Genomic DNA, 11,216 nt, shown 5'->3' on the forward strand with positions numbered 1-11,216 from the left:
CCTCCCTGGACACCTTCACGCGGTTCTACAGGGTCATCGTACCTGACCCCAACCCCATGGATGGCGTCTTGCAGCTGTCGGGTACGCCTCCGTGAGGTGAGGTTCCGTCTTCCGGACCCTCGGGACTATGTTGACATTGGTCATCCAGTGCTTGAAGCACCGCCTCTGGCGGTCGGGAGGGATGAAATAGAACGAAGGTTACGCATGTAACCACGGTTCTATGAATCCCGGATGACCGCCAGAGCTCCTGGTCCCTCGGGTTCCTTGTGTTCTCACGAGAAACTGCGTTCCTGGTGCCACGAGACTTTATAGCCTCACGTGGGGTCACCAGGAGGTCACAGGTGACTTTGTTGTCATTAAATTCTCGAACTACGCATGCGCATGAAGGATCATTCAGTGCTTGAAGCACCGCCTCTGGCGGTCATCCGGGATTCATAGAACCGTGGTTACATGCGTAACCTTCGTTTTCCAAGCAGAACCGTCTTGCAGCTGTGGCAAGGAGAAGGCTCAGCCTTCTCTGATTGATGCACCTGGTACCAGCCAATTAGGTAGGTAACCAGGTGTATTTAAAGGGCATGCGCAGGTAAACTGGAATGATCGACGCATTGCTTCCACGCTTGCTTCCACGCTAAATTCCAAGTGAAGTTGGATCCTGCACAGGCGCTTTTGTAAAGCGGGTAGGCTTAGGCTGTGCTTCCACATTTCTTTTGAGCAACAAATTGGTTAAAATTGACGCAAACATAATGTATTTCTCCCTGAAACATTGTTGTTGCCGGGCTACGTAGGGCGAACGAGCAGTGGATTGACGGCTTTGCGCCCCCCCTCCTTCTCTGCACTGGTTGCCACAGCTTGCAGCGGCAGCTGTTCCCTGGCTGCCTCAGGTGTCTGCAGGCTTTCCTGTTTTAACCACGGATTGCCAAAGTTGTGAGTCTAAACCTCTGTAACTCTTAAAATTAGTTTAAGCTCCTCTGATCTCTTTCTTTTTTTTCCCTCAAGTGATGCATTCAAGCATGTTTGTTTGTATTTTGCCGGTGACTGACTCCACCCTGTTTCTAAAAGCTGCTGCTNAAATATTTTAGAAAGACAATTAGTAATAAGCCAATTCGCTGATGACACTACTCTGTTCTTAAAAAATGAAAACCAACTGCCAAAAGTTTTAGGTTTAATTGATAAATTCTCCAAAGCATCCGGTTTAAAATTAAATATTGATAAATGTGAATTATTTTCTCTCCATGATCAAACAGCCCAACATATTTGTAATATTACGGTTAAGACACAAATCAAATATTTAGGTATTGTCATTTCCAAAGACAAAGAAGTTATAGTGAGAGAAAATGTGGGTAAAAACATAGATAAATGTAAAACAATTTTGAACTCCTGGCTACAGAGGGATGTAACTGTATTTGGAAGGGTTCTTTTGTCTAAGTCAGAAGCCTTATCCAGACTCATATATCCAGCCCTTTCACTTGAGATTTCTGACAAAATGACCAAATATATTAACGCTATTAATTTCAATTTCATCTGGAAAAATAAATGTCACTATATTAGAAAAGCAGATGTCGTCAAAAAAATTGAGGAGGGAGGTTTAAACGCTATAGACTTTACAGTTATGAACGGGGCCCTTAAATTAAGATGGTTGAATTTGTTTATTTTAAACCAAAATTCTCTCTGGTTTATTGTTCCCAAAGCTGTTTTTAAAAAAATAGGTGGAGTTGATTTTATTTTACGCTGTAATTATGATATTAACAAACTGCCTGTGAAACTATCAGATTATCACAAACAAGTTTTCCTTTATTGGTCTCTAATTTTCAAACACAATTTCTCCCCACACAATTCACCTATTTGGAATAATCAATATATTTTGTTTGGTCGAAAATCTCTCTTTTTAGAAAAATGGTTGGAAAAGGGAATTTGGGCTGTTGCTCATCTCATGGACAAACAGGGTAATTATCTTGATTATAGCACTTTTGTGCAAAGTATAATTTGACCTGCTCATCAAAAGAATATGATAAAGTAATTAAATCAATTCCAATTCCTACTAAAAATCTTGCTCAGCAAATATTACTACAGCAACACTCTTAAGAGATGAGGCAACCCTGTGTGGAAGGTTTTTTGTTGAGTGATAAAAAATTAACAAAAAAATTTTAGAAACATTTTAAATAATTTATATTTCCCTTCCCCAGTAAAAAGATAATATATTTTGCAGAACTATGGTACCACAGAGGCTAAAAAGATACGAACAATATATTTATCATATCCTGTCCCTCACAAAGCTAAAGAAGTGACCTTTAAGATACTAAATGATATCTACCCTTCCAATCATTTATTGCACTCCCGCTTTAAATGGGACAGCGATCTTTGTGTGTTTTGTGGAATAGATCTAGAAACACTGGAACATCTTTTCTTTGAATGTATGCATGTAAAAGCATTTTGGTCTTCTTTTCACAACTGGCTGGTAACAAAAAACAACATCATAAACCCTTTACTTTGGAATAATATTAAAATACGATTATAGTTGACTGATACAAATCTGGACTTTCTGATTAACATTTTGATTATTATGGCAAAACAATTTATACATAATTGTAAATTCCTAAAGGTGAAACCTCACATTAATGGATTTGTAAACTGTCTCAAAGTCTTTTCCAAGTCATTATATTACATGAAACAAAAAAATTCCCAAAAATTGTCAAATTTATTTGAACTGTTTAAGGTCTTGATATAAACCCCTCTGCTCTGTTTTTTCTTTTTTATTCACTTGTTTCTGCTTTATGTTTATTTCCTTTGTCTCACCCATACTGATGTCATTGACAATACCATGATTGTTTGTGAATTATTTGCAATAAAACAAAAACTCTTTGTGCGCGAGGCGTTAGCTAGCAGCGTTAGCTTGTGCTGAGAGGACGGCGGTGTTTCGTTGGGACGTTCGTGAGGTCTGCTAGTCTCACAATCACAGCCACGTTGTCTTTATGTTCAACACTTCTCCACTCATTTAGCTAAATAGGATTGTTTGGAATCGAACCAGGTATCGCTAAATCTCACAAACAAACTAAACACCCCAGTCGTCTCAACATAAGCTAACGCAGCTAACCTGCTAATGCGGCCTGGTTCTGTTTACTTCCGGGGCACGATAGGAACGTCACAGAAAAATAAATCAAAACTTATACTCAGACTATGTAAAATTAAGTTTATTCGAAAAAACAATTTTACTAATTGTTTTCAGCGTTTTAAAGACTGGATTTTAGTTTTGAATATTTTTAGTATGACGTTTCTATCGTGACCCGGAAGTAAGCATTACGAGGCCGCGCTAGCATGCTAGCTGAATTAACCTTTGTTGAGACGACGGTGGTCTTTTGTTCGGATGTTTGTGAGGTTTCTAAAGAGATGTAGTGATACGTGGTTCGGTTCCGAACAATCCTCTTTAGCTAAAGTGTCGTAAATGAGTGAATACGCGTTGAACGTAAAGACAACGTGGCTGTGATTGTGAGACTAGCAGGACTTTGGTGTTTGTTGGAGCTGAAGATCTTCTGCAGCTGCAGGAACCATGTCTTCCCTTCAGTCTCTGAGAGAGTTGATCAGCGAGCGACTCGCTGCTGCTGCTGAAGAAATCTTCAGACTCTGTGAAGGAACCATCGTCCAGTACGAGCAGGAGCTCTGTCGTCAGCGCAGACTGCTGGATATCTGCTGGAAACCACAGCTTCAGCTCCACCACATAGGTATGTTCACTTCTTCTTCATCTGCACAACATTTCTTCTTCATCAGATTTGATTGGATTTGGTCTTTTTCAGCTGCTGCTTCTCTCGGGTTTCTTTCTTGAATGAATGAGTTCAATCTTCTTACTATGGAGGTACATCGAGGCCGGTAATATTTGAAACCGAAATAAAATATTTTGAATAAAAAATAATAATGTTTGAAAAATAGGTCTCAAAATTCAAAATTTCATTTTCAAATCTTTTTTTTTCGCTTTAAAATATATATATTTTTTTCGTTTACGAATCTGAAAGTTTCAGATACAAAACTTTTGGTCCTCTTGTGGCACATTGAGGCGGGGCTAACATGAGGACCAATTAAAATCGATGAGGGGGGTCTTCAGTCCTGGTGCGTTCAGTGACTCTGATAAGTCAGAACTGTAATAATTACCGTCAGATTGTTTAGTCTGCCCTATCATAGTCTGTGTCCAAATTCAGGTGCTGCGACCTCCCGAGGCCGGGTTTGTCGGCTGGTGACGTCACAGCGTCGCGACAAGTGCTGTCCAAATTCAGGGTCTGCTTCAAACTCGGCCGACGAACGCGGCCTTACTCTTTCGATTTTGAAGGATCGTTCTGGTGTATCCTGCTATGCTGACCGTATCCCAAGATGCATTGCGGTCGGCCCCGAAGATTTTTTCTGGCAACAATGGCGGACGTTGATGCGGGACGGGGAGTCGGGGAAAATTTCACTTTTAAATGTAAGTAGAAACTGTAATCTGATAAGTTTATGGTTTTTTGATTAACATAAAACATTTTAACGTTATTTTGATTTGAAATGTTACAACAGAAGTGCTTATATAGAGGTCTCGGCTCGTATGCTAGATCCTGCTGCTGTTCTTCGGTCGTTCGCTTTTGTTCTTTCTTGATGGAAACGAAAAAATTAAAAACCTAATTTTATATAATTTTAGGGGCCAAAAAACAGACGGCAGTAATTATAAAGCTCCGGGGTGAAAATGATCATCTTTTTACTGGCGCCAAATTTTTTCCATTTGTTTTGGCAAATCGTACATTTATATACGTCTTCATCATAATAATAGAGCCGGCGTCACCGACCCTGTTCTTCGTGAACTCCACTGCTCTGCTTCAGTAATTCCTGATTAGCTGGATTGGATGAGCTCCGTTTCTGATTGACTGAACACACCTGATCAGGTGAGCAGAAGTAACTGAAACAGGTTAAGCTGCTAAACAAACAGGGGAGGAGCTCAATAACATCAGAGTTGGTGACCATTACTATAGAGTTGAGTGTTTTTGTGTTTTAATGTGAAACATTTTTGAGAGGGATTAAACCTGTCATCTCTCCCGCTTTGTTTTCTGTGTTTTTCAGGACAATCCTGAAGAAAATGGATCTGCTGGAGAAGTACAGCAGTGGGTGAAAGAGAAGAGAGTGAAGAAAGAGAAGGAAGGAGTGAGCTAGCGACTGGTAGAAGAAAAATGAGAAGAAACAGTGATGAGCTTCTAGACCTGATCAGAGAGGACATGAGGCAGAAGAGCAGAGCGCACGAGAGAGGAGGGAAACTTTTGACCAACTTTAGTCTGATGGAAAGAATTGTCGTTAAAATTCTTAGATTTCTGAGAATAAATAAATGAAGTTTATATTTGATATATTAAAAATGTTTGTTTTTGTTTTGTTAATTTAAATAAAGATCTAAATCAAACACAGTGATTGTCATGGATTAATTGTAACTTTTATTTTCAACTATTTACAAAGATAGTTGACATGGATGGGGGGGCTAAGACTGAGACCCGGGCTGGAATTTTCTGGGTGGTTATTGAACATCTTGCAAGGTGGTCTGCAGAGTGTTTCAGGATCATCTTCACTGTAGACTGTATCGTCCATCTTCACGGTTTGCAGGGCTGGCTGTGGACGGATGCTGCATGACCAAAAATGATCCATAAATATGAGATAATGAATTTACAGGCTTTGGAATAAAAAATCTCTTATTTAATTATCTGTTACCAGTAATCAAGGTGGTACCTCCCCCAGGGCAGAAACCTCAGCAGGTAGTTGGTCCTGCCAGAGAGCACCGCTGGTGACCTCCAAACCAGCTTCCTCATCATCACCTCCACATCTTCCTCTGGAGCCTCGGTGTCGTCAACACAGAGGCAGATGATGTGGAGGATGGCATACGCTGTGACAACCAGCAATATATACGTTTAAATGTATACAAATATATTCCAAATAATATTGAAAAACTGCAGTGTGTTCACTTACATGAGGTACAGAGGTGTGATGCAGCTCCAGCACCTGCAGGAGGATGCCGATGTCACCGATCCTGATCAAGGAGGTTCAGAAAGAGAGTTCCTGTTCATTCTGAAGTCTGGTCTTGGGTCTTCACTGTTGGACAAACAGCTCCAGGATTGGGAGTCTGGTTGATTCTTCATTACAGGAGTCTAGTCTAGTTAAAAAGAAATACATAAATACATTTATATTTAAAAATGTGGTTTTAAGTAATTTATTAAACTATAAAACATCATTACATGCATGTGAACATGAGAATAATGTTGTCATTATTGAGAATAATTAAATACTACTTTTACTGATTTCAAATCAAATTTTCAAATCAATTAGAAAAAAATAATAATTTCTGCAACAAAAGTCTGAAGATAAATTTAACATTTAACACTATTGTAGTAGGATTAATAAAATAAAAACCCATTGTAGTTATTTGGTACATGTTTTTTATTCTCAGAAAAGTGTAGGTACTTGTACTAAGTTACATTTACTGCAATAACTTGTGAAATAAGCAAAACTTTCAATAATCCACAAACCCACAAGTTCAGTATTTGTATATTTTACAACTTGTAATAGATTTGCTAAATAAATATTTCAATTAAACTAGCTAAAGCTAATATGTAAAAGAGCTCGTAGATGTTTTTGAAGCGTTTGTACACAGTACCTGCGATCGTTTTGTCTCCGCCGGAAAAATACCAACAAGTGCCGGTGGTGGTGATGGATCTGCTCCAACTCCTCCAAAAGTAAAAGTTAAAAAAAAAAAAAAACCTCAGAATCATTTTGAGCTAAATGATTCACAACACGTTCAACTCACGGTGGCCAGGCTACAGGAAACTAGCTAGCTAAGTTAAAACAGCTTTCCTTGTTTTGTTTGTTCAATAAAGTTATATAAAAAAAAAAACAAGGCTAGACCGTCCAATTTCACTGCACTTAACATCCGGTCTACCCGCTAACGAAGGACCCGGACATCGGAGATCTCAAAGGCCACGGCCTCAGGAGGATGCAGAACCTTAATTTGGACACAGCCATAGTCTGAAGTTGTCCCAAGACGGGTGTAAAAATCAGAGTTTTATCGCATACAAACCACGCATCCACAACTCTGTTCTGGACCGTTCAAAGCGCCATCTTGTTGTGTTAAGTATAGGGTTCTCCGGCTGCAGCCTAGCGGACTTCAGCGGAGTGAAGATCAGCCGCTAGCAGGACCTGGAGATCTGGAAACAGTCAGGATGGGAGATCTGGAGGACCAGGAATGAACAGTCCTGAAAGACTTTGAGAACTCTGAATATTTTTATTGTTTTTTTGGTTTTATTAACAATATTTCTGCCACTTTGAAAATCATCAGTGACTGTTTGAATCTACAGCGCGTTCCAAATCATTTTACCAATTATATTTTTCTATGATTTTCCTAAATCCTCAATGCAAATGACAGTCAGCATCATGTCCAAGTCACTAACCATTAGAGGATATATTAAATGATATTGAACAAACCTCCTAAAAATAATATTTTTTAAAAATAAAACCTTCAAATGTTCCACATTCTTACACACACGAGTTCCTCAACATTTGATAGATTCTAAAGAAGCTAAAATGATCATTTCTTGAATCTGCAGGTCATATTGACTGAAATCTAAAGTTATTTTAACCAAAAACATCTTCATAGATTAAGTTACATTTGAACAGAAGACTCTTATTTTGTAGCAGCTTCACAATTTTGAACTTGTGAGTTTTTGGAACTCGGACCACAGCAGGAGCAGAACCCACTGCAGGAATTTTCATTGTTATTCTTGGAAATGACTAATGTTAAAGAGAAAATGATGAATATNATATATTAAATGATATTGAACAAACCTCCTAAAAATAATATTTATTGAAAATAAAACCTTCAAATGTTCCACATTCTTACACACACAAGTTTCTCAACATTTGATAGATTCTAAAGAAGCTAAAATGATCATTTCTTGAATCTGCTGCATTAGGAGGTCATATTGACTGAAATCTAAAGTTATTTTAACTTTTTTGGAACTCAGACCACAGCAGGAGCAGAACCCACTGCAGGAATTTCCATTGTTATTCTTGGAAATGACTAATGTTAAAGAGAAACTGATGAATATCAGTGCTGGAGTTTGATTGATTTAATAAGCTACATGACTCTGAGGTTTCAGACAGTTAAATCTAGATGTAACTACAGAGTGAACCCTCAGTGTGGACCACTGTGGTTGAAGGAGAACTCAGTGAGTTTCTGTGTTTGCTCAGACACCAAAAATGAAAGGGAGTTTGTCTAATGATAATTATTTCTGTTCTCTGGATCCTTTAAAATCTGTATTCTGCTGTTTTTCTGTCTCTCCTGACTGCATTTCATTGATCTGAACTGCTGCTGTTTTCATTCACCATGAAGTTTAGCGTATATCCCATGATCCTTTGCTAAGCCAGAGTGAGGTCACTGCAAGCTCATCAGCTGTTACCGTACTTGACAATCCACTAAAGTCCTGTCAGCGTCTAAAAGCCCCCCCCCCCTTCTTGTGCTTGTGTCCCTGCAGTCCTCCCCCAGCATTGGTTGACTGAAGAGGATCTCTGCAACCAGCAGAGGAACTTCAGAGTGGACCAGGAGTATCCAGAACCTCCACAGACTCCAGAGGAACTGCAGGATCCAGAACCTTCATCGATGAAAGAGGAACCAGGAGAACTCTGCATCAGTCAGGATGAAGAGCAGCTTGATCTGAAGCAGGAGACTGAAACCTTGATGGAGATTCCTGCTTTGGAGGAACATGTTGAGAGTGAAGCAGATGGAAACAATCAGCAGAGCTTGAATGGAACTGATAGTCAGGATGAAGAAGGAAACCAACATGAAGAATCAACATCAACTCCAGATGAAGAGACAGAGCCACAGAACAGAGATCAGAGGAAGAGAAGAGACAGAAGTCATGTCCAAAGTGTTTCCAGCTCTCACATGCTCTCACAAAAACTATCCCAAAAAGAAAAGAGACTTTCCTCTGCAGGGTCTGGTAAAAGAACAAGAATTCCACACGATGTGTCTGTCCACATGAGAACTAAATCTAATGAAAGACCTTATGTCTGTAAAGAATGTGAGAAACGTTTTAGTCATGCATGTCATCTCAAAAGACACATGAGAACCCATACAGGAGAGAAGCCTTTTTCCTGCAACGAATGTAACAAAAGTTTTAATCAAGTGTCTTCTCTCAAAATGCACAAAAGAACTCATACAGGAGAGAAGCCTTTTTTATGTAACAAATGTAACAAAAGTTTTAGTCAAATGTCTAATCTCAAAACACACATGAGAACTCATACAGGAGAGAAGCCTTTTTTGTGTAAAGAATGTAACAGAGGTTTTTATCAGATAGCTAGTCTCAAAACACACATGAGAATCCACACAGGGGAAAAACCTTTTTTCTGTAAAGAATGTGACAAAAGTTTCAGTGATAAATCTTATCTCAAAATACATATGAGAACTCATACAGGAGAGAAGCCTTTTTCATGTGACAGATGTAATAAAAGTTTTAGTCAACTAATCAGTCTCAAAAAACACATGAGAACTCATACAGGAGAAAAGCCTTTTACATGTAATGAATGTAAAAAATGTTTTAGTGTCCTATATACTCTCAAAACACACATAAGAACTCATACAGGAGAGAAGCCTTTTACATGTCAAGAATGTGACAAAAGCTTTAGTTCCAAATTTAATCTCAATAAACACATAGGAACTCATACAGGAGAGAAGACTTTTTTAGAAACAAGGGACACCCACAGCAGCAAACATGTGAAGAAATGTCATTCAATGAAAAGGAGGAACAAGTGATTATTGAATGGAGACAAAAGAACACTTTTCTGAAATCTGACATGTGCTGAAAACATCCTTTATGATTCTTCTGATAGAATATTCATTTATTTTCATCATCTATGAGCCACTATGATCTCATTACTCAACGTGAAGGACTTTGTAAAGATTCTAAGCATCAAGAGTTTCACTTTTGTGTTGATAAACCAAAATATTTAAATTTTTTATGAAGTTCATTGTTTTAGATGTACCTCCAAATAGAAATGTGCTGTAGGAAAATAAGGTTTGATTTTTGAAATTGTGTTGATGAGCTTATCCCATTAGAGGTCACCACTGCATCACATCAGTGATTTGGCAGAGTTTTTAATGGCAGAGGCCTATCCTTTGAAGAGCAAAGGGAACTCACTTAAGCATTAGCATCAAGGTCTAGTCTAAGGCCCCATCTGGTTTAAGGTCAGTCAATCCTGGGGATTGAACCCATTCTTCTGCGTGGTAGCCCTACACCAGCCCACTGAGCCATCCAGCCACTATTAGAATTAAAATTCCATATATACAATATTGATAATTTATTAGTATAATTTTCTGCTTTTAATATATTGTTTAACATTGTTAACCATTGTGGTTGTAGTTTATGCTAAGATAATGTTGTCCAAGTCTGCGTGTTACCATGACAACACTAATTTTTTTTACACTCTTCTAATTCTAACACTTTTTATGTGATTCTTGAATATTTAATTATTGTTTTAATATTAAAACGATTGCATTTTATGTTTTGTTGAGTCATGTTAGTAAACAAAAGTTTTGTGAAGAAAAACATTTGGTAGAAATGTACTAGGGAAGAGTCCGATAAAGAGTGCGACTGGTGTTTGTGTTGTTGTGATTCCTGTTTTGTATCAGAGATCAGAAGTGTTTCTCTGGTCTTTTTAGTTCTGTGTTCTGTTCCAATCTTTCCTGTGAAGAATAAAGTGTTTGCAGTGAAGACAGTCATGATGGAGCCTCATATGTCTGATAACAGGTTTAATAGAATGAGGAGAAAAGATCAAATATATTCAGAGTGTTTGTGACTGAGAGATAGAATGAAGCAGATATAAACAAATAGAATCTGCAGCGTCTATGCGTTTTTATTGAAAAAGACTGCATAAACATGACAGACAGGATTCAGGAAATGGAGTTCATATTTAAAGAAGGAAATGCCGATATCATCAAATCAATGTTCCTTACCAGGAGAAGAGAACAGAGCTGACCTGTAGTTTACGGTTCTGGTTCAGAGAGCTAAAAAAAGTCCCCTTAGATCTCAAATCCTGACGGCTGTCATGACGTTCTGGATGAGCTGCTGAGGTCTTTCTGCATCCAGACTCTCAGCTGCTTCAGTCAAACTGCTGAGCCATGGAACAAGCTTTCTGAAGAACAAAGCAGTTCTTCTGCTCCCACCAGAACCAGG

The 11,216-nt window shown here is 38.5% G+C and overlaps 1 protein-coding gene and 1 long non-coding RNA gene across 2 annotated transcripts; both read left to right on the forward strand.

Moving 5' to 3' along the window:
- The first annotated feature begins 3,958 nt into the window (after positions 1-3,958).
- On the forward strand, positions 3,959-5,676 carry LOC112141406. The gene is made up of 2 exons (XR_004947559.1): positions 3,959-4,447; positions 4,787-5,676. It is a non-coding gene; the product is annotated as an uncharacterized LOC112141406 (long non-coding RNA).
- Positions 5,677-8,247: 2,571 nt separating this feature from the next.
- LOC112141408 (gastrula zinc finger protein xLCGF3.1-like) lies at positions 8,248-9,584 on the forward strand (the record flags this gene model as incomplete). Its single annotated transcript, XM_024264539.2, has 1 exon — positions 8,248-9,584. A coding segment is annotated over exon 1 (940 nt), but the record flags the coding sequence as incomplete, so codon positions are not given.
- Positions 9,585-11,216: the final 1,632 nt, after the last annotated feature.

Source organism: Oryzias melastigma, unplaced genomic scaffold (genome assembly GCF_002922805.2).
Source record: "Oryzias melastigma strain HK-1 unplaced genomic scaffold, ASM292280v2 sc00958, whole genome shotgun sequence".
NCBI lineage: Eukaryota > Metazoa > Chordata > Actinopteri > Beloniformes > Adrianichthyidae > Oryzias > Oryzias melastigma.